General features: G+C 41.3%; 1 protein-coding gene across 2 annotated transcripts; it reads left to right on the top strand.

The window, feature by feature from the left end:
• Positions 1 to 1,488: 1,488 nt before the first annotated feature.
• firrm (fignl1 interacting regulator of recombination and mitosis) lies at positions 1,489 to 25,406 on the top strand. 2 transcript variants are annotated; one of them, XM_079504874.1, is made up of 25 exons: positions 1,489 to 1,686; positions 1,863 to 1,971; positions 3,642 to 3,681; positions 3,813 to 3,901; positions 3,982 to 4,086; positions 4,449 to 4,589; positions 4,913 to 5,075; positions 5,279 to 5,363; positions 5,752 to 5,890; positions 7,512 to 7,601; positions 7,716 to 7,780; positions 8,688 to 8,836; positions 9,778 to 9,907; positions 10,297 to 10,483; positions 10,967 to 11,049; positions 12,659 to 12,710; positions 15,014 to 15,103; positions 18,378 to 18,563; positions 22,441 to 22,560; positions 22,933 to 23,028; positions 23,123 to 23,236; positions 23,591 to 23,695; positions 23,804 to 23,884; positions 23,983 to 24,132; positions 24,767 to 25,406. In XM_079504874.1, exons 2-25 carry the CDS (start codon positions 1,882 to 1,884, stop codon positions 24,974 to 24,976), a joined length of 2,760 nt encoding a protein of 919 aa, XP_079361000.1. In that variant the 5' UTR covers positions 1,489 to 1,686; positions 1,863 to 1,881; the 3' UTR covers positions 24,977 to 25,406. The 2 variants fall into 2 exon arrangements, with proteins under 2 accessions (XP_079361000.1, XP_079360999.1); XM_079504873.1 differs by having other exon boundaries at positions 1,858 to 1,971.
• The last annotated feature ends 594 nt before the right edge of the window (positions 25,407 to 26,000 follow it).

Raw genomic sequence — 26,000 nt, 5'->3', positions numbered from 1 at the left:
TTTTTGTCCAATCTGTATGAGAGTATGTGTTAATACAATATAACTTATACAATTGGGGTGGTTGTATTTGATCTCCCTGCTCTTTTATTGAGCCATTTAGATTGTGTCAAAGGTCATGTCTCATCTAGGCAGGATCTGACACAAATTTTGACCTGATGGTCAAGATTCAATTTATCCCCTGAGCAAGTAGACAGGCTCTATCAGCTCAACGGCAAAACATTCAGGACTTGTGCAGGAAACCGGGTTCAGTCATGCACATGGCGTCATGCACATTCATTTTGATGTGGTAAGGAATCTAAGGATGTTATAGAGGCATCTGAGAAAGAAAATAATCTACTCCCATTTCCTAAAATAAGAAGTTAGTCCCTTCCTGTAGCAACAGCTACTCACACCTCAAGCTGCCAGGAACAAAGTAAAACAATACAGGAGATGGTTTACCACAGCACTCAAGATCTTATCACTCTCTAGACTAGAAGAAGAACAATAGTGGGTTGTACACTACATGAAAATGAAATCATTAAGGCACCAGCCACTGAACCACCCAGAGGCTTCAAAGGGAGAAATGCCTCTCTTGTGCATATTTGGAAATGAGCCTAAATCACTTTGTCCTTCCCATAAAATTATTGTTAGCCTTTACAGTAAGCCATAGGCGTATTTTTTACCTATATAATTACTGTACAGCAATTTATCCTGTTCTATTTCCAATTTCCATCAACAAATATTTAACATCATTTTATTTTATTTGTGTTCACATTTAACAAGAAACTCTTGAACACAAACAATAGTAGATGCACAAACTTGGGAAGCTCAACAAGTACAGGAAGCATTCTCTTCCAATTATCACAGAATTTTGCCAAAGCCTTAATTAGCTCTTGGCTTGGGCATTCCTGCAATCTGCAGGCCTCTGCCAACTGATTTATGGACATTAGAGGCTTCCAAATATGAACAGAAGCAGTTTACATTAAGTAACCAAATATTATTATTAAAAAAAGATATTCAGAATGTGACAGTTTCAGTTGCACACGCACACCCACACAAGCACGCACGCACGCACGCACGCACGCACGCACACACACACACACACATACACACACACACACACACACACACACACACACACACACACACACACACACACACGGTAGTGCCGAATCAACCCCTCCGAGGGCCCTGGCACTACACGCCAAATCAAAAGGCACATGCACGAAGTGAAATAATATACAAAAACTAGGTATATTTTTTATGAAGAAGACAGATTAGATAGAGACTCACACAGTCTCACAGACTCACATCACTCCAGAGTCAGACTCCCTGACCTGTGCCATAGACCTGTGCTCATCCTGGCTCATCCTCATCAGTTCTTCTTCGCCTGGTTGTTATTCTCAGCGATTAACATTCGGATTGCCATATGATTGGTTGAATCTCGACTGGATTTCTAGTAACGACCAATCACAGACCTGATAGATACGTAAGCACGCCCGCAACGTCACACGTGACACAAACAAGCGCGCGCTATGAATGTTGGGTTACATCCGTAACAAACAACAGCTCACTCACCGGTGGCAGCATTCTTGATTTGAACATTTTACAATTAATAAACAAAATAACAACGGTTGCGGCAAATGGAACCTAACGTAGAGGAACTCCCAGGAATTCTAAACGGAGAACTACTCGCTTGCTTTTAAGGTGAGTATTGTTTTGCTAACTGAAATAGCGTTAGCAAAACAAGGCTAGCTTGCCTTGCTGAAATATACCCAGCTGTTTTACCCAAGGCTGATAATGGTTAATGGCATAATTCATGAGATAATAGCTATTCTTCTCAGTGACTGACAACACGTTATGTATGTTATTTAATAGAGTAGACCATCTGTGGGTGTCGAGATGTCGCAGACCACTCTGTTGGAGGAGGTGGTCCAGTGGAGTCAGGACACCTGTCGTCAAGAACTGACATCTGTGCTGCCCAAACTTACTATATCCTTTAAAGTGCTGAGACTGCTGACTCGCTTGAGTCGCTTGACACTAGGAAATACATTATGCACTACACTATCTAGCCCTGGTCCAGTGCGTCACTGGACCAGGGCTATACACTATCCAGTATCCACCACAACCACATATTGGAGAAAAAAATACAATTTGTTGAACTGAAGTGTAGAGAGAGCAGGAGCACTAACTTCTGCTGCTCTTCCAAACTTTGCCCTTTGCCCTTATAAGCTTCAGGCACTCAGTACTAATGTGCCATTCTGCAATTTGCAACTCTAGATTTTTTAAATAATGGGATGAATCTAGAGTTGCAATACCCTCCATTGACTCCCCATTCATCCAATTTGCTTTTGCGATCTGCTTGTATTAAACTACATTAAACTCACCAACATTGCAGCTCTAGGCCAAGATTGTATTATCCTCTTTCAATCTGCCAAGCTTTTGTTTAATACAAATCCACTGTAGACATGTTATGAGCTACTTTCTGTCAAGAAATTCTCTGCAGGTGATTCTTTTTCTAAGTGTTGGAGTTTAGAAGCACTCGTCAAAGTCACTGAACGGCCTTGCGTACCACCTGTTTCGCATTTGCACATAATGCAGGAGGCAGCAGTGCGACCCGTTAAAAACGAGTGCTTCCAAACTCCACTTGACAGAAAGTAGCTCATAACATGTCTACCGTGGATTTTTATGAAACCAAAGCTTGGAAGATTGAAAGAGGATAATTCAATCTTGGCCTAGAGCTGCAATGTTGGTGAGTTTAACGTCGTTTAATACAAGCAGATCGCAATAGCAAATTGGATGAGTGGGGTGTCAATGGAGGGTAATGGGTATTGCAAATTTGCAACTCTAGATTCATCCCATTATAAAAATCCAGAGTTGCAAATTGCGGCTAATGTGCCATTCACACTGAGCACTATTACTAACTATAAACTAAAGAGAACTATATCCTTAACCATTGTATTTTTTATATAGTCTGTGTGAACTCTGCCATCCACTTGACTTGACTCTGATGAATTGAATATGAAGGACCCCAATGGAAACAAGCCATATGCTTACTTGAGTTTTAAATCCTCTTAGCAGACCAACATATGCCATGTTTTTCTGTATATTGTTGTGGGAATGGTAAGATAAATGTCAGAAGGCGGATACATTTAACATACATATTATGTATATTTTATTCTTTATAACAAATCCTGTGTGGTGTCTCTCACCCGTTGTCGTGCTATGTGATTTGAGCCTCTGCCTATGTAAATTGTGCAGCATTTTATGGCACTATATTGTGCCATGTGTTGGTTATTGCCATCCAGATAGGGCTAGACAGTGCAGAGTCGATGGGATTATGGCATGTATGGGGTGGGTCATCCAAGCATGGATTAATTGCGTTAACATTTTTAATCAAATTAATCTAACAAATGAATTAACTCGGTTAACTCAGTTCATTTGACAGCCCTAATTATTAACATACTCATTATATATAAAATTTAATTAATTCTGGATTGCATTGCAGCTTGAAAGTGAATAGCAACAACTTGCCTGATAAAGTGGTGTAAATATCAGCAGTATTATAACAGCTGTAATTTACCTGGCATGGTAAACGCATACAGCATGATATGAATTTTAACTGTTGAAATATAACAATTGTGTTCCTTAGCTGTTGCTACTCTCTGTATCATAAATCGGAGAGATGGGAGGATCATATACGTAAGTCAGTTCATTTGATTACACACTCAGAGCTCTTGTCTTGTGACTACGCCAGTAAAACCAATGGTACCTGTACTACCTGGTCAATTTCAGAATCAGTTGAGATGCTTCATTCATAACTGTCTCTACAGGTATACTAAAGGTTATCACAGATATGTTCCTTCCTCATATTGGTCTCCAAGAGCTCGAGGAGGCCTGTTTCTCTAAGGTCTTACCTAAGGTGACGAACATCAGTTTCTCATTCGTTGTACTCTTTGGGAATAATTCTGTGTGCTAATGTGTGCATTGTAACATATGTAGGCCGTTGAGATGTTTGATACCCTGTTGAAGGAAATCTCAACCCAGGTTGGAGAGCTGTCCAGTCAGAACACAGAACTGCGTGCCACACTGAGGAACATTCTACAGGTGATGTTATGCCTTCGTAATGCGTGCATAATTGTGGAACTCATCGCTTTGGTCCAAAACACATATTGTATGTATATGCCTTAGACTGGAGAACTAGAGGTCATACCTTACACTTTTCATGTGTTACAGTAAACCTAACGAGCCCCAATTCATGCTTCGTCACACAACCGTGTCGCGCACACGGTTGAGAATTACTGACCCGCAAGCTCACATGTTGCAGATGTGACACATTGTGAGGTTACAGGTCTGCTATTCTCAGCCGTTCTCAACACCATTGCACAAAGGAGCATAAATTAGGCTTCACTGTGTTTTTGCTTAATTCTTAAAGTGCATTTTTAATTAGGTATTTCTGTATATTCCAGGCAATGATGCAGATAATCGAGGCGATGTCTGCATGTGTGCGTCATGTGGGCTCATTCGAGAGAATTCCTGATTTGGATACTGTTCGCACTTTACCCTCTTGTATCCTTAAAGTCCTAAGGGATACCTTCCAGCACTGCAAGGTAAATGATTTAGTGCACAAAATTATGTCTTGACTCTTGTAATACGCACAACTTCAAACTGGTACTGGGTTGAAAAAACATAACAAGCTCGTTATTCCAACTATTAACTCTTAAATTGTACCTTACTGAAACGAAATGCTGTATGTTCTTTAATGCCCTCAACAAGGCCCTTTCATCAACACTTAAGATCATGACGTAAATGTATGATATAGATTATATTAGGCATTTTACGTAAATGTATGACTACGATATTAGGTTTTTGTTTTTACTCATTTGAAACAACATAACTTGTCCCATTCCACATGTGTCATCCTTTCCAACAGGAGAGTGAGGTGATGTATTGTGGCCGTCTGTCGCTGGTGTCAGACATGCTTCAGGGTCTCTTCAAGGAGGCCTACTCCCTACACAAAGGTCTTATGGAGCTGCTGGACAAGATCTCCTTGGATATCAGTGCCTCAGAGGAGGAGGTGTCTGATGTTGTCACAGGTGTGTGTGTATGTGTAGACGTGCATGTGCACACGTGGGTGCATGCATGTACATAATGCTCACTCACAGATGGATAAACCTCCATGGTTATGATAACATTTTCAACAGCAGTATTTATTTGTATTCTTATATCACCAGTCCACCACATCACCAGTCCACCACATCACTTGTTTAATCAAAGACACTTGTGTTCTTTTCCTCAGCGATTCACAGCCTGCTGGATATCTGCTCTGTCATCTCTGACCTGGACATAGCACTTCATGCCAACACATGGAAATTCATTATCAAGTTAGTAGTGCTGCCACTGATCTTGGCACTCTCTCAGATCCCCATGCCAGTGACATTGCTTTGTTATAAACAATGCATAGACTGGGAGAGGTTTTTGAGGAAAAAACGGGGACGCGTCTGGGAGCCGTAAGGTTTCCGGTTCTGTGTGTGTGTGTGTGTGTGTGTGTGTGTGTGTGTGTGTGTGTGTGTGTGTGTGTGTGTGTGTGTGTGTGTGTGTGTGTGTGTGTGTGTGTGTGTGTGTGTGTGTGTGTGTGTGTGTGTGTGTGTGTGTGTGTGTGTGTGTGTGTGTGTGTGTGTGTGTGTGTGTGTGTGTGGAATGGTTAGAAAGACTGGAAAGGTGCTATATAAACGCAGTAGTACATTTACCATGCATGTGTGCACTGTGCAGACAGAGTGTAAGGTACCAGTCGTTGGTGGAGGAGCATCTACGTCACGGTGACATCAGCAACAGTCTGTGTGACAACCTGCTGGCATCCTTTCACAGCTGTCTGGAGCTGGCTGAACAGATCAGAGAGGCTGGTCTGCAGGTAGGAAACTGATGTGTAATTTGTATTGAAGTAAACAAAAGGGTAGGAGCGCACACCAATAGTGGGGAGGTGCTGACCACGGGAGACAAACTTGAAAATGGAAAGGAGAGGTCGCACAGCTCGTAGTCACGATGCAAAAAATACTTTTTATTGAGTTACCAAACAAATTGCCTTCTTCATGGTATGATTTGTATTGAACATGGTCTTAACTGATTTAATAGTTATCTGATCCCCGCAGGGAAATCTTTTATTTTCAGCATTAGCTGCTAAAGAAAAACAATCGCATTTCTGTGTCATATTCGTGATGTCCTTCAGGTCAAATGTGACCCATTTGTTATACTGAGTGAGGTTTGAATTTGGAGAGGTGAAGTTTTGCTGATATTTCTGTGTTTTGTTGTCCTGTTATCTTCAAGGTTTAAGGTTAACTTTATTATCCCACAAGGAGAGAATTGTTTTGCAGCCAGGCTCACATAAAAATAGAATACAAAAGGACAACATCCACAATTCCACACAGTAAATCACAGGGCTAAGAGCTAGTACAGGGAAATGGAAGTTCAAGCAGGTGCACTGCAAATGTGCAGCGTGCAGGGAAATAGACATTCATACAGTTACAGTACCTTGAATGTTAGCTGCCATTAAGCATATTGATAGCACTTTCTGTAAATTGGGATGATGGAGGCTATGGAGTCTTCGTCCTTGAGACCTGAGGGCAATAGAGTGTCGCAGTCCCGCCCCCTTTCATGACGACGCCAGGCCCAGGAAATGAATCCCAATGCATTTTTCCCATAGACATTTCACAAAGTATTTATTTAAAGACCTTTTAAGCGTCGTATGAAGCCAACTCGAGTCGTGACAAATCATGACAACAAACACAATATTTTGGACCAAACAAATAATTACAAAGAAGAAAAACAACAAAAAAAGTGTTGTAACGTGCTGTTTTTTTCTACTTTTCTAATTCTTTGTTTGGCCCAAAACATTGTGTTTATTGTCATGATTTGTCACGATAAGAGTTGGCTTTGTCCGCGGCCTAAACGTCTTTAAATAAATACTTTCTGAAAAGTCTATGAGGAAAATGAACGGGGATTTCTTTTCCGGGTCTCTCGAGGGGACGGGACTGCGACGCTCTATAGGCATTTGCAAACGGTTTGTGGATGGTCCTGGCAATCCAATATAGCTATACTGTAGCTCTCCTAAGGACCAATTGCCTGTTATAAAGGTCCTATAAATGTCCAAAAGCTTCATTAATGATATGACTACCCCCACAGAGATCTTGCTGGCTATTTATTATTTTCGGTCAGATTTTGGTTTCCTAACCATGAAATAATACAAAAGGTTAAAACGGGCCCAATAAGTATTGTAAAAATTGTGTAAATACCGGTACACAGAGCGATGCTATTGGGCTTGTCTGCAGAAGTTTTTGGTACATGGCCACATGTTTTTGAACTCTTAGTGGTTCCTGAAGGGGTTTGCCACTCTCGTTTTCACATCAATATATATATATAATGCTAGAGATACTGTGGCCATTAAAAACAAAAGGAAATAAAGAAAAGATTTGTTTTGATGATTGAGTTGATGCTCTTGTTGTATTGTCTTTTTTTACTTTTTCGTTTGTTTTAAGAAAACTGCACAAAGCCCAGAATACAAGCTGTTCCAGAAAACCACAAAGATGTGCAGATTCTTTGCCAACACTTTAATTCATTACATAAAGGTACAGGATTAGTTTCTTCGCTTCTTCACTGCTTTTCCTTTCAACTTTCCTTCAACTCTGATTACACATCAAAACTATTGAAATGTGAATGTCTTCACTCTGCCTCTCCAACAGGAATTCAAATCATTTCTGTCAAAGTATTGTTCCCGCTTTCACCAACTCTACCTCCAGATCACCAGGTAAAGTTTTGAGGCAAAAATTATTTATACCCAAATTAATACAGTTGGTCATTCAATACTGACTATTACAGTACACATTAATTATTTATCATTTTAATTTACAGCCTATTATATACACATATACACGCACGTGCACACACTGTAATGTGTATTTAATGGGGGCCTATTAGGGAACCAGTATTTTAGGTCACAGAAGCAGAGGCGCCTGTTTACTACAGGTTCCCAGAAAGTGATCGGTCATATCCTTCCTGTCTGACCATTGACAGTGGAAGGAGACAGACAGGCTTACATCAGATGAAGAAAAAGGGAAAGTCCGCACATTATATTCCCTTTCACCACTGTAGGGCTTCAACAATAATCAACGTTGTTGACTCGTAGTCGTAGGTCAGTGTTCAAGTTTGAACGTTGTCTGATCATTTGTTTTGTGTGTAATTACTTCCAGTTTCACTTATTTATCCTGCATAAGTCATCTCTCCTGACTGGATACAATTATTATATCCCAACTTGAAAATGCAGTTTATGTTTAATAAAGCACTAGAGAGACGGAGAGATCCCTGTTAGTTTAACCCATTTTGACCTGAGATCAGATTCTAAAAATGTCTTCTACATCCTGACAGTTTTCTGAAAAAGCTATGTTTCTATGTCAGTCGTTCTTCGATTTATCAAAAATAGCAGACCTACAAGCTCGTAGCGCGCCACTCGGTGGCGCGCTATGAGCTTGTAGATCTGCTATTTTTCAATAGCTAAAGCATAACATAATGCTAACACCAAAAGGGGTTCCCGCCCCAAAATGGGTTAATAAAATAATAGTAATAATAAGCACTTACTATGCTATATAGTATAGTATATATTATATACTATAAAAACAGGTGAACTGAACATGAATAGTATGTTTGTCTTCTCCCAGTAAGTTTCCTCCGAGCCTCGGTGCCCTGGCTATTCCCTCTCCTCTCTCAGAGGAGCTGAACGTGGCTGCCCTGGTTCCCATGGAGGCTTTACTCTCCCAGCTTCTTCCACTACGGCCCTTTGCCGAGGTTGTCCTCCAACTTGACCAGCGTGAGTACACAGCAAAATCTGCAGTTGGTGGGATTTTATTGAACCGAGTTCCGAATTTTGACGTGTTCCGAGGAATTTGTAGACCTATCACAATTGGCAGGCACACCGGACTGTACGTCACATAGCTACAACACAACCTGTACATTACGTCCACAACCTGTACTGTATGTTACGTCCACATTTCCAGCAAACTAGAATGGCAAAGTACTAGAATTCAGTACTTTGAAAAATCTATCCACATGCGTGAAAAAAATAATTTCACCCACTTCTTTACACCTGTAAGTGTAAACCTGTGATGTGACAGCTGATTCTCTTGTCCTTGGAATAATTCTACTAGGCCAACTGCTTTCTTGGCATACAGGGTGTTTTGCCGAGTGGCGAGTCCCCCCGGCAGAGTGCGGCAGTTTATTGCCGTCCAACTAGAGGCCTGTCTTCTGCTGGCTGAGTTAGATTTTCACTCTGGGTTTTGCTGCGTAGGAGGGCTTGTCCTCAGCTTACCTCTTGTTCATGTTGTATGCCATGGATGATGGCTCCGCTTCCCTTCTGAGATGGAATATTATGACATGATCCTGCCTCCAGTGCCACTGTTCATGCATCTGTTAAGTTACGTAACACAGAGTTGTTTGTGTGGAAATAAGGTTGCCGACTACGGACCTTTGATGGGGGCACAAGGCAGTCCGACACCTCTGGCAGTCTCTGGCATTATTCCTAATAAATGTGTCACTTGAATGTGACCCATGTGACGTTCACTGCTGCTCCAAGCATGCAAACCTTTCATTAAAAGAAAATCTGTTATCAGAGTGCTGGCCCACAAGTGCGAGTGGCTGACTGCCAACCAACCATATATTCACACGCCAGTCCCAGTGGTGGTAGTAGCAGGAGGAGCAAGGATACAATACCTTCCCATTTGCCTGACCATTGCCTTTTATGTTTAAACACAGGGTTTGGTCCTGAGTTTGAGCTTCCCCATTGTCTTCTGCTGGCTAGTGTCCTCTCCCAGCTGCCTTCCCAGCCAGAGGAGGTGATGCATCTCTGGCATAAGGGCAGCGAATTCTCAGAGGATACTCCCAGGTAATAACCCGGGACCCGTAAAAGCACTAGAATGTCTGGCCTAATTTCCTTTTAGGATAACACCAATTTGGAATTCTTGGGTTTCGTTTTGAATAAAAATAACTCTATATGTGAGCTCGTCTGGCCAGGGCGAGTCAGTCCAGATTCCACAGTAGTGCTTATCAGAAAATCGACAATAGTGAGTTAAGAGAGTGTAGAAATTTGTGATAGATTGTGCATTACACAGTAGTTAATTTATTCACTTTTAAAAGTTGCATTTGAAAGCTATTTCTTTCTAGTTTGTTTTTTAATCGTAAATCTTCAGAATAACCTCAGGAACATTGGTGCTTTTTGAAAATGATAACATTTAGTATAACCACGCCACAAATTGTATCTCTTATGTTTCCAAGGCTCCCACTCTTCCAGGCTGTGCTCAGGAGTTTTCAACGATGTTGCGTGGAGCGACGAGTACCTGTGATGTTACCAGGGGTCATGATGAAAGGTCAGGCCCAGGGTACAGTCACCCTGCACCACCATGTGTGTGTGCAGCTCTGTGCCAGTGTAGCCGCCCTGCCTCCAGCTTTTTTCCCCACACTGGTAAAGACAACACACTTGTTTTCTCTATGGTGGAACAATGTGAGGAGATATTGGTGTGTTAACCACTCTCTTGGACAAAACAAAGTCAGTCTGGGCCTAAATTTGTAGGCATGGGAACATTCTTTAAGGCACATTCGCACCACTTCCTTGTGTCTTACGCTAGGAACCCACTGTGTGCAAGCGTAAGCACACAGACGATTTTTCAGTCGTTCCATAAAGTATGAAATATGGCTTAAGGAGATACCATTAACGTGACTAATAACATTGTCGAGTGGTAATTTGTTGTGGTGTTTTTAAGTGGTCTTTCAAGCCATTCTGGATAACATTCTTTGATTTGGATGTTTTTCCTTCAGATTTCCTGCCTTTCATAATGGGCTGTTGGACTTTTACTTTTCTTTTCATTATTGCCATCTAATATTTTCTGATAGCATTCCCCGACTGCCTTCCTCTATCCCTGCCTCCGCCTCTCCCCCTCTGTCCCAGGAGCTCTGTTTGGTGGAGGCGGTGCTGCAGGCTGACACTCAGACGTCCCTCCTGGCATCAGACATGTGGTGCTTCATGGCACGGTGAGATTTTGAAACCACTTCATAGCCAAGTATTTGTATAAGGAATTTGCAGTTGCAGGAACAACCCATCTTTGAAGAATTATCACTAAATTACTGTCAAATAACTAGGATATACAGGACTCGCCTATAGAGCATCATATACTGTAAGGGTGGCCAAGTAGTAGCTCAGGTGGTAGAGCGACTACTTGGGAATGGGAAGGTCAGAAAGAATTGTCTTTAGCAAGACACAGAACACCTATCTTCTCCTTATGGGCAGTTTGGTTCCTTGCATGGTTTCCAGTTCCACCGCCGTCGCCCGGTGTGTGTGAATGTTTGAATGTAATGCAGAAGCGCCATTTACCATTTACTATACAACTATAGGCTGCTACATTGTAAATGTTTACAATGAGAATCGTGATCTCAATTCTTGTGGAGGAAAATCGAGATTCACATTTGGGTAAGAATCGTGCAGCACTAGCCATAATGATTATTATCTTTCTTTACATTTTATTGTTATCCTCAACATTTTCAAGGAATATGTACAGTATTTGTCATAATGACCTAACGTTAACAGCTTTAAAGTGAGATTCATAATCATTTCAAGTCTTCACTCCGCGTGATGTGGATGTGATGAAATCAAATATCCCAATTATGCAAGTATAAAGTGTAAAATTCTATATTTTTAATAATTAATAAATCAAGAAACAATCTGTTTATTCAATCAGGCTAGGCTAATAGTTATTCTTCCTACTTTTATAGGAAATCCCTTTTATTGTAATTTTGATTATTGGTCACGGTTCCACTCTTATTGAAGCTTGTAACTTCCATGTTATTGTCTCACTCTTTTTCTCACTTTATTATTCTAAAACAATATTTAATCCTGTATTGTATGTATTCCCTAATTTATTATTATTAATATTTATACTCTTTATTCTGGGATAATTCTTTATTCTCTAAATGTTAGTTTAATCCAGGTCCCTCAGGATAGGATAGTCGCTAGATTTTACTTTATAGATGCAGATGGAACTATTTCCTGTGATTGTCTAAAAACCATCTGGCATGGCACAGGACTTGCAGCGATTTCTAAGAATCTGGCATGGGAATCTGGGAAATTCTAAAGCTATCTGAACCGGCACCTCCTCAGACTCCTCTCCATTCCAGACTACCTCCTCAAACGTAGTCACAGTTACACAGTGTCTCAATCATTCTCCTCCTACTGTCTAGTGTCTATCCTGTCGGGCACTTCCAGTACAAGCATATTTGCGATTTTGCGTGACCTGCGTCTACTCTTCCTTCTAGTCAACTATTTGGATAGATGCAAATAGTTTTGTTTCTTACTTCATTCCTGTAATACCATGACCAATTACACCGCGGGTCTAGCGGTCCAGGCGCATGCCACATATAGGCTCTGGCCTGACAGAGTGTTGTGTGTTCGAGTCCCATTCATGACGACCTTTGCTGCATGTCTCCCCCCGTCTCTCTCTGCCTCTTTCCTGTCAATCTTCTCTTGTATCTATCAATAAAGGCAAAAAAATCTAAACCAAATCTTAAAGAAAAATTAAAAATGTTTGACACAAGTCTGTCTGTGTAAACTGTATTTCACTGCTGATCATATACTGTTTGTCCACAGGTACGGGACAGCCGAACTTTGTCTGCACCACACTGTCCTGATCGCCAAACTGGTGGGTGGATACCAACAAAATGAGATGGCTGAGGCAAAGTCTGTTTAGATGAGCGTTAAAGTCCTACTGTTGTAGAGGCGGCATTGTAGTACAATAGCTGACAAGGAAAAATGTACTTATGTCATACGTACAGTACTGTATATCATATAGACCAGGGTTTCTCAAAGATTTTATGACTGAAGGCCAATTTGGGAAGATGAGATGGATGACCAGATCTTATGTTACACATACTAGTAGTTACACATACTCGTGACATTCTTTAAAGCACAAAGGTAAAGTACCGTTACATTGTTAATTAAAATCTCAGTAATTTGTAATATATTTGACTTTATAATTTCGACCGTAGGTCGCATTTACTATGAAAACCTGCATCTGTTAGTTACCTCCGTCCGTCCGTTAGTTAGTTAGTCACCCACGCCTCCATATGGTCACGCCTTGTGACATCACGCCTCCATATATGGTCATGCCTCGTGGCATCATGGAGACCCTTAGATCACCATATCTGCGTATATGGAGCCGGCCAGCAACTCTACATCAGACCTCAAACCCTTCTCCATATGGAGCTGACCTGTTCTGACATTCCATAAGTTTTTTTTTTTAACAATATATTTATTGCATTTTTCTTTTTTTTTGTACAAACAGACAATACAACAGAACAATACATAATACAATACAATTACTTAAAAAACAAAACAAAAACATACAGTACATACATATAAATACAGTATATTAAAATAAGGGCACTTAGACTAGTCATTATGGCCACAAGACCAAACAGCTGCAGAGAATACAATTAGACATTTTCAGTTTCCACCATTTAAATAAGATAAATCATTAACCGTAATATATTGGATAAACCGTCCCCATATTTTATCAAACACCTTTTGTTTATTCTTCAAAGTATAAGTGATTCTTTCCAGAGGAAGACACAATGATAGCTCCCTAAGACATTCCATAAGTTGATCTGACATCAAACCCTGTACACTCAAGACACTCGTATGGCCAGTACAGAATTCATTCCATATATTGATCTGACCCCCACGCCAAAGCGCCAGCGCTCACCCAGCAGTCTGCCCTCTGCCGTCACCCAGGCGGCTGCATGCACCTGATATATATACCTTACTGGTATATATATTTCCATGTAGATTTAACACCGACCACCTCTGATATACAGTACTACTGTGTAGACTTTTTATTATAGACCAAGTCAACCGATCATAATGGGTAAACTGATGGAATGGGACCTTACTTAAGTGAAATTGTGGCTATGCTATCACCAACTTTCACATTACTTCCTGTCTATGACCATTCCCTACTGTATGCACACACTAAAATATCAATTACCAAATCCCATAATCCTTCTCTATGGGGAGTGGGTTAGTGGGCGGCTCACTCTGCTTTGTGGCACCCCAACAGAGGTGACGATATTATTGGTGTCATTGAACTTGAAGGGGACACGGACACCTGTCCATAATCAGAATAAGATGAAAATCACACGTTTCCAATCCTCTCCCAGTGCCTCGGCTCCTCCTGGGCCTCCACATTGTTTATTTCGGAGACTAAATCTATGACGAAAAATGTTCGTCGACTGCCTTTTTTTTTACTGACTAATAATAAAAACTAAACTACGACGACTAAGACTAAATATATTGACAAAACGCCTTGTGAGCTTGTAGATCGGCTATTTTCACCATGCAAGTGTAAAAAGCTGACATTACGCCGCCACCAAGGCCTGCCAAAATAAAAATTTTCATTGACAAAATCAACTAGATTTAGTTGACTAAAATGTTATGATATTTAGTTGACATTTCAGATGACTAAATTATGACTAAAACTAAATGGAATTTTATTCAAAAGACTAAAGGTGAGACGGGGAGAGTGACGCAGACGACTTCGCCTGGATCAACGACAGGTCTGCTCCAGGTCTGCCCAAGAGGAGTGCGACAATGCACCACATAGGCATCTTGGACCGGCAAAAAAATAAAAAAAGTTGCATAGCGATGAGGCGCGCTCCATAGACTCCTGTAATGGCCGCGATCTTTAGCGGCGTTTATCTCCGAATTGAAGCTCAGATGAAGTGATATAAGGTGAGGCATGATATTAGGAGGTCAATGAAAAGCTAGAACGATGCTCCGGTTAGCAGATCAGCATGTTTCATGCTAGTGAAGGGTCAAATCAAGCGGCGGAAACGTTTCAAGAGCCGTGTCACAGGGTCTGTTTTTTTTCCTATTTTTTTTCTAGTTTTTGCCTAAATGGCTTTAAATGTGTTAACATTGGCCTGCTTGTCTCTCGTCCGCCTTCAGCTGAAAGTATGTGGTGAGGGTTGTCATCAGGAGGTCCACCTGGGCCTGCTGCTCAGACGGCTGGTGTTCCTCGTGACCCCCAGCCACCAGGTCAGTGACGCCACTGGGAAGTCCCTTTAATCAATTCTCACACTTAACCACTTACACCCGTCAACCCGTTTCCTCAGAGTTAAGGTCACAATAAGGTTCAGGATGTGGATATTACTCATTTCATAATGAGATTGAACTGTTGTTCGTGCTGTTTTTAGGACGACGGCCAGTATAGAAACCTATTTTAAATCTTAAATGGAATTGGGGGAAGTTGAATTGTGTGTGTGGGTGTGTGCATCATCAGGATTATCAAGTTGCTGTTGCTGGAGATCCCAGTCCGTTTCTCACCCTTAACGAGGTATAGACAAAACAACATGGAATCAACACGCGTTCGTTTGATGATTATTCCCAAAATGTACTCATACCAGGCAGAATAATACACAGGAGAAGTTAAGATTATGTCAATTCGTTTTATGTCCTATTTCTAGTTACAATGGTGCTTGAGCCAAATCATAATATATGAATCCTATACAATCATACTATAACGAACAGAGACAGATGTTACCAACATTGATTACCGCAGAGCTCATAATGAATTTATCAGCTCTGGACCCATCATCCTATAGTGACAATGAGTGAAGTTCACCAACAACCTCCATAGTATTATAGTCTCTTAGTGCCGCCACTCGGCCAATCACAAGTTCTCCTCAGATGGTCTGATCCATCGTGTGGTCATCTTCTCCCGGTCATCCTCTCCCGGTCATCCTCTGTCATGAGTGAGTGTTGTGTACGTGTTTTATTAAGTCAGCTTGTGTGTGTGTGTGTGTGTGTGTGTGTGTGTGCGTGTGTCCCATCCGGTCCCATTGTTTGCTCAGTCCGGTCCAGTCGAGGTGACTTTGACCTGTGAGGGAACCTGTCTGTGTTCCTCTGTTTGTGTATGTGTGTGCATGTGCTGAGAGGATGACGCTGGAGCGGGCCTGTGTGTTTACCTATTAAATATCATTTTGGTGCATATACTGGTTTTCCAGGAATAATAATCTCTTCCAATCCCTCTTTCCATCTCTGTAAATCTCAGAGATGGACCAAAAAATGTCACCAACATTGGAAAATGTCTCTGTACTGTACTTTTTCTTTTCAAACTGTAAAGGGACTTTACCGGCCGTCAAAGGCATTGAAAACACCCTCTTTGAGATACAACATACAACATGTTATGGTTTCTATTATTCAACTTTTTAGTTTAGCTTTAGACTAGCCAGATTTATTGATTACCCCGGGCTTTCCCCTGCAGTGAACTTTGAGCCCCCCCATGAACATTACTACCCGCACCCAAATGCTTATCTCTTGCCATTTGTTATATCCACACAGCTTTGGCCTATGACCTTGGCGTTGTAGTGCTGCATGTCTACTATTGATTTTCTTAATAACCACATCAATTAATACAGAAATAAACATTTAACATTTCAATGTAACATCATTAAAAAGTAACTTCATGAAATAGCGTGTTGCATGATTGATGTAATATGGGTTGTATGGTTCCCCATTTGTCAACACCTAAAAAAAACAGTCTTTTTGACTTTGACTTTGACTAGGCAAACAATCACTCATTATTTAGATGGTACTGTGGGAGAGAGACAGAATTACTTTTCTCTCTCGATGATGATGATGATGATGATGAAGAAGATGATGTGTCCGGGGTTCCCATGAAACCCAGCACCGTTGTAGCGCTCCTGCGCCGTCGAAAGTGCCAATGGCAAAGTTCTTAGTAGCTCATCAGAGCAGACACTGCGATAGTTCTTCTTTGCTCGTTGTCAGAGCCGAATCTTCGCCCCGCCCCCAGGATGGGTGAAATAACAGGTGACCCACAGGTGACAATATAGCCTATACGTTCTCATTGACAGATACACTTGATCTCTGTCGCAAACGGGAGAAAACGTCGGAGATGCACCTAACACAGTTCTTATACCAAGCAGAGCTTGGAGAGGGGGACGGGGTACTTGATGATGTTATTTTTGTCGCGCTCCTGCGCCGATTGTAGCAGCTTCCGGGTGAGTCAAATTAGTACCATAAAGGCCCAATATAGAATCAAGTCTATTCAGGGGAGGATATATGCCTAGTCAAGCCAAACTCATGGTGATGAAAAACAAATAATAAAATGAAGTGGAAGGTGTCCCTCTACCAAAATAATAAAAATATGATGAGGTGGGATAATGACTCATAATGAAATGAAATGTAGATTGTCCAAAGATGGGATAATTCAGTTAAAATAATCTATATACTGGGGAAGATGGAGATCCTTTTTCTTTTATCTATACAGTACATGGTTAATTAGCCTACAGTATATATAAACATTCCGGCCGTATGAGAGCTTGTAGATCTGCTATTTTTCTTTACACTTATTCTAAATATATATCCTTTAGAACGTCTTTGTTAGACCCTCTTTTAGTGTCTTCTCCACCTGAAACAAGATCATTATACACCTGAAACAAGATCATTAATTATATTTTGTCATAGATCTATAGACTTTGTGCCGGTTACCCGTAACCTTTTTCAACCTAATCAAAGGGCAGGCCTAGTGTTTTATCTGTCCTTTTGAGATTTGTTCCTCTTAGTTTTATGTGAGTGCTGTTAAGGAAATCTGTTTGGAGAGCACTCAACTTTGTAACATCACTACCTACAGTAACTATTTAAGATTTATAAGACCAATGTTAGACCACCAGCTGATCAGACAGATGTTACCAACATTGATTACCGCAGAGCTCATAATGAATTTATCAGCTCTGGACCCATCATCCTATAGTGACAATGAGTGAAGTTCACCAACAACCTCCATAGTATTATAGTCTCTTAGTGCCGCCACTCGGCCAATCACAAGTTCTCCTCAGATGGTCTGATCCATCGTGTGGTCATCTTCTCCCGGTCATCCTCTCCCGGTCATCCTCTGTCATGAGTGAGTGTTGTGTACGTGTTTTATTAAGTCAGCTTGTGTGTGTGTGTGTGTGTGTGTGTGTGTGTGCGTGTGTCCCATCCGGTCCCATTGTTTGCTCAGTCCGGTCCAGTCGAGGTGACTTTGACCTGTGAGGGAACCTGTCTGTGTTCCTCTGTTTGTGTATGTGTGTGCATGTGCTGAGAGGATGACGCTGGAGCGGGCCTGTGTGTTTACCTATTAAATATCATTTTGGTGCATATACTGGTTTTCCAGGAATAATAATCTCTTCCAATGTACACTGATCAAAGATGATGTTATGAATACTACTATCATTATGGTAATAAATAGTGTGACCAACTGAACAACATTCCTGGTAATCCCACTTATGCATGTTTCTGCTTCTTTTAGATGGAGTTGGTGGAGCGCTTCCCTCCCTCTCAGATGGAGAACCTGACGGTGTGGCATCATGTCCTCCTCAGAGCCCTCTCGCACGATGTTCGCCTCCATGTTGAGTCGGACATAATCGGTCTGACCCAGCAAGTCCTGAAAGACTGGCAGGGCGGGGGACACAAACTGGGCCAGCTGGATAAAGTGGTGAGGGAGACCTGGTATATTGGTGCTAGTGGACAGTGACACTTGAGGTCAGTTTATAAGCATGAGAAGATGGTAAAGCCTAACTGATGCCATATTGTTACAGTAGGTCTAATCTCGAATTTGGAGACTCCTAGACCAAGGGTTTTCCTCTGATTCAGATTGTGAACCAGGGACCACCACCCTGACTAAGAATCAACCTGGTGACCACTGTAGTGAGGAGATATTGGGATAAGATTTGTTTTTGAGTGGTGCAACCACTCCAAGGAACAGCAATGTCCGTGTTAACCTATGTGACATGTGTGTGACTATGAGTACCAGTAGGGGCAAAAGTGGCGCTGTTGTGCCAGAAACAGAGAGAGAGAGAGATAGTGCTGCACTGTTGCCTGCTAATGAGAGAGAGAGAGAGAGAGAGGGGGGGGGTATTAAAATATAAATAATATTCCATAAGTCCATCCGTGTGGGAGAAAAAGCTTGAAATTAAACAATAATGAGTTTTAAACATGATTTAACACGAGGCCTGCCAGGAACATAGACACGTAGAATAGCATACGGTGCCACACCCGGAAAAGCCGTTTTAACAGCGATGTATTATTTAATGCATGTTTTAATACGATCGTATTAAAAGCTACCGTTCGTTAGCTCTGTTATGCTTCTGAGCCAATGGCCGCGGCCATTTTGAAGATGCGCGCGCATCCACTTACATTGCCTGCTCTGTTTTCAGACGGCTTTATCTCCAGAAGCGACATTGCACGGGTCGCTTTGTCCCAGACAAGCGTTTTCAACGGCCTGTAGCAGGCGCTGTGATACTCACGGTCCACTTTTTCCACCACCGACCGAGAGAACAAGCACCAGCAACACACACGGAATGGTTTCATAGTAAAATGGCAGGACGTGGCGGAGGGATTGAATAATGGTAGCGGTCAAACGGTGTTGCACAATACAAGTGCAACAAAAATATCAAGCCTTAGCCAAGGCATCTTTAACTGAAATAGTGGTCCATTTCCTAATAATGACTCAACCAGCTAACCAGGTGAACTTCTCATTCTTGAGATTTTAACTCCCTTTTCTGGGGAATTTCTAGCTCTGATCGGAAACCTCTCCCTCCGCTATAACATGAACATTGATGCGTCATCATTTATAGCACTGTTCCGGTTCATGTCAAGGACCCCCAAAATGATACTCATTAGCCTGCGGACCCCCCATTTGAAAATATATGCCAAGGACCCCCATAAGAGAAGATTTGTGTGGCTCTAGCAGTGACTTTCAACCATTTACATGTCAAGGGCCACCGGTTTGACCTGAATTAGGCTACGGTCCCTAATTTAATGGCATTTCTATCTCTGGGACCCCAATGTATATTGTAAAATCAAACTTAATTTAACTCTGAGAGTGTACAAACATTTGTACACTCAGAGTTACAGACCCATAATGGTCCATTTGGTTCCTAACTATCATTTAACTGGGGACCCCCTGAAACTCCCTCAAGGACCCCACTTTGGGAACCACTGTCCTCAACCATCGATACCGATGTTTCCACCAATGTGATACATGCTCATGACAACGCAGTCTGAGCATGTAGAACTGTTTTTCATGTACATCATTCAGGCTTGGTCTACTGGCCTTAGAAATGCTGCTGAAATAGACCAAGAGAGTAAGATGGACATTATTATTGACCTTGATCTTCCGGTGGTTGTAGAGGAGGAGGTGGTCTGGCGGTATCGAATAGTGTTTACAAATGCGCCTCATCATCTTTCTCTTGGAGATGCCAGAGGGGTGTGGATGGTTACTCAGGTCAAATACGATGTGTGCCAGAAAGTTTATACAATCAAAGGAATGTGACTGATGAGGGTAGTTTATTGTCCTGTGGTTGACGCTTTGACCTGATCTTACATTTCTGGAAAGCTTCCCCCACCCCCGGGCCCTCCCTCTGGCACTTCAATTAGTAGGTGAATCAATATAAGGTTTAACCCCCAAAAAATTGATACAAAAGGTTTTTCAATGGATTCTGGTAGTATTGGGCATGCTAAATAACATACTAAAAGTCTACCAAAATCTACTCTCCAGAGAGCCGTCATTTTCAAGATTGCGTCCCAGACAGAGTTTAAAATGGCCATATATCAAATGGGAAAACATTTTCAAAGTATTTTTCAACTTATTCTAGTACCTCTGGACATGCTTAAGAACATACTACAAATTTAGGAAAATATACCTTTGGGAAAGGCGTCATTTCCAAGATGACGTTAAAAATGGCAGGCTTATAAAGCTTATAAACAGCTATACTGTATATCTCAATTGAAAAGAAATATACAAAAGGTTTTTCACTTGATTCTTGTACCTGTAGACATGCTTATGAACATACAGAAGATTTAAGAAAATACACCTTCCGGAAGGCTTCATTTTCAAGATGCCGTTCAAAATGGAAGCTGGCACCGCTATACTGTATATCTCAATAGAAAAAATTGATACAAAAGATTTTTCACTTGATTCTGGTAGTATTGGCCATGCTAAATAACATACTAAAAGTCTACCAAAATCTACCTTCAGGAAAGGCTTCATTTTCAAGATGGATTGATATATAGCAATTTTAAGCTCCCGGACGCCGTTTTGGACACCATCTTGAAAATGAAGCCTTTCCCAAAGGTATATTTTCCTAGATTTTTGTTATGTTCATAAGCATGTCCACGGGTACCAGAATCAAGTGACAAATCATTAATATAAATATATTCTATTGAGATATACAGTATAGCCAATTTAAGCTTGGCTGGCTGCCACGGCTGCCATGTTGGACGTCATCTTGAAAATGAAGCCTTTCCTGAAGGTAGATTTTGGTAAACTTTTAGTATGCTATTTAGCATGGCCAATACTACCAGAATCAAGTGAAAAATCTTTTGTATCAATTTTTTCTATTGAGATATACAGTATAGCGGTGCCAGCTTCCATTTTGAATGGCATCTTGAAAATGAAGCCTTTCCGGAAGGTGTATTTTCCTAAATCTTCTGTATGTTCATAAGCATGTCTACGGGTACAAGAATCAAGTGAAAACCCCTTTGTATATTTCTTTTCAATTGAGATATACAGTATAGCTGTTTATAAGCTTTATAAGCCTGCCATTTTTAACGTCATCTTGGAAATGACGCCTTTCCCAAAGGTATATTTTCCTAAATTTGTAGTATGTTCTTAAGCATGTCCAGAGGTACTAGAATAAGTTGAAAAATACTTTGAAAATGTTTTCCCATTTGATATATGGCCATTTTAAACTCTGTCTGGGACGCAATCTTGAAAATGACGGCTTTCTGGAGAGTAGATTTTGGTAGACTTTTAGTATGTTATTTAGCATGCCCAATGCTACCAGAATCCATTGAAAAACCTTGTGTATCAACTTTTTTGGGGTTAAGGGATATTTCTTCCTAAATTGACTCACCTATAGATTAGTTCCAAGAATTATACACAAGAAGCTTTCAATTCATGCAATTCTCTGGTGAGACTTTTGCCCAAGTGAGTGAGTGACTCAAGATCTCAAGAAACCGAAGACAGTTTTGTATTTCTTGAAATGGATACATGTTCTGGAAAAATGTGGACAAACGATTGCAGGTCACAGTCTTGATCTTGTAGACCTGCTATCATCCCACCCACTTTCATTGTTATTTTCAAGAAATGGCTCAGTTGACAGTTCATACCATCTGGTTAGCAGCAGTTATTGACATTGTATTAAAAAGATTTGGAAGTTGGACACTATCAGCATACTAATATGTGATTTTTGAGAAATCCAAGGACTGGATGGAGAAAATTATCTGCAAATAAATACAACTAATTCCAATGAAACATTAGACTGTGTTATGGTGCATGTGTGTAATTATGATCTCCCTCTGGTGTCCAGAATGGGGTACTGTCGCTCCTCTTAGTGGTGGCTCGAGGTGGATCGCCTCCTGAGGAGCAGTGTGTGTTGTCCACGCTGAAGGTAGTCACACAGCTCTGGTTACGCATGTGTCCTTTGCAGGTAAGGGCCACGCACGCACGGACGGACATCAACATTAAATATATACACAGTGGTGGAAAGAGTTCTCGCATTTCTTACTTAAGTAAAAGTAACTACTGCAATGCATAAACACTTTGAGTGAAGGTATTGGTGTCCCGTTTCACAAGTTTACAAATGTATACAAATCGCCTATTTCAGCTATTTGCAAATGGTATAGGGCTGAAGAGGGCAATGGGTTATGTTTGTAATAATAATCAAAATCTACAAAGTAACTAGTTGCTATGAGATGTAGTGGTAGAGTAAAAGTACTGAAGATTGGAAGTACTCCAGTAAAGTGCCTCAAAACTCTTTGTCTGTATCATGATTGTCCCCTTCACCCTGTGACGCTTTTAGGTGGAGACTCACCCTGTGTTGCAGTGCACGCTGCGACTGCTCCTGTCCATATCTGCCATGTTGGTCAAAAGCATTGAACCTCAAGTCATATGTCAGGTGTGCCACTACTGCCTGTTACACATGTCATATTAATGTCAAAAACGTCGGATGACTACTACAGATTGTCTTTGTTTCTTTTTGTGTGTGTCAGGCTTTGGTGTGTGTCAGTGCACTGGTGTCTCCGAAGTGTCCCGATGAGCTGGTGCTGGCTGCCCTGGAGTTTATGGCCTCTCTAGGGAAGATTTTCATCTCTCATGAGAGCCAGGTACTAAAAACAAGGACCATTACTAGAGATTCCATATATTTAATGAAAGCATTTTTGATAGCCATTTTCCCAATTCATCTTGGTAGATTTTGCTCCTGGTGGTTCTGGTTGGTTGGATGGATCATAGAAAGCATATTGTCAAACTGCCAGATTCTTGATAGGATTTAGATCTGGACTTTGACTTGGCCAGAGTAGTTTAGTTACCTTTTGTTGTTTAACCACTCCCCCACTTCTGTTTTGTAGAAACGTAGTGGTGACAGAAATCTCATATGACCACAAAGAGCTCCCTGTAACCTTTTGTGGATGAGTATTGTCATTTCATAGCTTACTATTATATGTGACTTTGTCCCTCAGAACCAGGCCTTGCCCAGGCTCAGTAGTCTGTTTGGAGCCCTGCTGGCTGAGACATCGTGGCTGCTGCACCAACATGCCCTGGAGGCCTTTGCTCAGTTTGCAGAGGTAATACTGGGGGAAATAATACACATCTTGACACATATATTTACAAGAAAATAAATAAAAACTATATATTGGTGGTGGAGTGAATAATGTGCTATCCTGATGTTCTAGATCACAAATCATGAAGTCGTGATCTCCCAGAGCTTGTCTGAGGAGGACACCAAAAACAAAGTTGTGAATTATCTAAGCAAGGTAATCGGCGCCAGCACGTTTCATTAGGATGATCTGTCTGTTTGATGGGATAACAGACAGGAATCGAACAATGGCATTTATTAATACTTTTCTTGTAGACCATAAATGGCCAGGAAGTGGTGGAGGCGCGGAGAGAGAGACTCAGGTTGGAGACGCCAGTTATTGAGCAACACAATGAGTGGCTGGAGAGTAATAACAAAACTGTTGAAAGCAGTTCCGCTGTTCTGGCCTCCACTGACACAGAGGAGGTGAGTGGCATAATGATGTTTTTATGCTCTTTTAAAGAAGCCCCCTGCTTCACATCCATATAGTTCACAATCGCATCACGCTAACCTAATCTCTTGCACTCATCGGTCCTAACAGTTCTTATACTGTGCTACTCCACTGGAGCGCTTTGTGGGTTACGTGTCATGCTCTCAAGAGCACCTCACTGGTAACCGTTTAGGAGTTAACGATTCAAAACGTCAACTTTCTGACCATGCAGCTTTTCATTTCTCAAATACTGAGCTGTTTCTGTTGATTGCGTTAAAGTCATCTTACATTTTTTATAATGCTATAAGAAAACACATTTCCTTTGGGACTAAAGCTTGGATTATACTGTATTCATCCAGATCAACATATGATTCAGCTAGTAAAAGCGAGACTTTGTCTAGCAATTCCATCACAGTTTAAACCACTTTAAACCTGGCATCTCTATTTTGGGCTTGTCATTGAAAATGACAAAACAATAGATCTATAAGCTCACAATGCATTGCGGCGTGTTGTCAGCTTGTAGATCTATTTACTTTTACATTTACTGAATAGGGTTTAAGTGGTTAAGTCAGACAGAAAGACAGATGTTTCTTCAAGTGTAATCATGTGACACGTGTGTCGTTCTCTCAGCCCTGTTCAAAGAGAGCGCGGCAGGAGACCAACACAGAGGAGGAGTACAGACACTGCATCCAGACAGCCGAGAGTGCTTTGAAGGCCCTGGGGGCTCTCACTGAGGGCCATGCCAACACCGCTTCCCCACGTCCACACTGGCTGGATTCCAAGCTGTGTGAGCTACAGATGTTGATAACTCAAATCAGAACAGTTCAACCCACTAGCTAGTGGCTTTCTTCCAGTGCCAGACTAGTGCTTCTTGTTTTTATCAACAAGCTAGTTAAAGGGATAGTTCAGCCAACAAAATGACTTTCCATCGATTACTTGCCCCATGAAGCTTTGAATTCATGGATATTAGTTTTTTTGTTGCATTCCTAAGCCAATAATTTGATGACCGAAACAGACTCCGCCTGCCATCAAATTATTGGCTTAGGAATGTGACAAAACATTTCCGTTGAACTCCATGGTGTGACTAATCTATTATTATAAGTCATTTTGCGGGTGAACTATCCTTTTAAGTACCTTATACTGTATAAATGTTTTGGGAATCTGTCAAACATTGACAAAGTTGACATTATTTCACCTCATTAGAGAAAATGGGTCATAATGGCCTGCCTTTGTATGACTGAGTGTTTATTAAACTATCTTTTTATATACAGATCTGTTGAATTTATTTTCTATTTTTTTCCCCCCCCTTTATTTACCAAGGGTAGTAGCTGAGCACAAGTACTCATTTTCAGCAACGCACATAAACACGCACACATTAAAACCTGGGAGCTGACCAGTACAACCTCAGTCTTATACTGTTGGCCACTAAGCAGCTCCACTGGAGCAGTTGGGGGTTCAGTGCCTTGCTCAAGGGCACTTCAGCGGTGTTGGGTGAGTGATGACTTCCCGACCCACATTTTTCCTGCCCCGGCAAAAAGGGCACTCCTCTAACCCTTAGGCCTCCTCTGCCTAGTCCATATTTTCCAGTGTCTGTCCCGACATTAATGCCATAATGAGGCAGTTATCGGACATGTACCGGTAGTGATTAAATAACGTTTCTGCATTTGTTTGAGTGATCTTTCAAATGGAATTCTAGGAATCCGTTTTTAGACAGACCAGGTGTTGCCAAAAAGACTTACTAGTAGTATTTGTCATCAATCGTTGTCTGAAAAACTGGCTCTCTCATAGCCACATTTGAAAACTTGCTGAATGGTTAATGTCTTGTGTAAACAAGCATTTGTCCCAAGTAGGAAATGCAAAACTG

Source organism: Electrona antarctica (genome assembly GCF_951216825.1).
Source record: "Electrona antarctica genome assembly, chromosome: 7".
NCBI classification, from domain to species: Eukaryota; Metazoa; Chordata; class Actinopteri; order Myctophiformes; family Myctophidae; genus Electrona; species Electrona antarctica.
This window is presented reverse-complemented; position numbering and strand designations above follow the sequence as displayed.

Excerpts from the sequence above, each read along its gene's own strand:
- firrm (XM_079504874.1), top strand. The coding sequence starts at position 1,882 with ATGTCGCAGACCACTCTGTTGGAGGAGGTGGTCCAGTGGAGTCAGGAC. Across the intron at positions 10,484-10,966 it reads CAGCTTTTTTCCCCACACTG|GAGCTCTGTTTGGTGGAGGC; the intron begins GTAAAGACAACA and ends CCTCTGTCCCAG. Across the intron at positions 11,050-12,658 it reads ATGTGGTGCTTCATGGCACG|GTACGGGACAGCCGAACTTT; the intron begins GTGAGATTTTGA and ends GTTTGTCCACAG.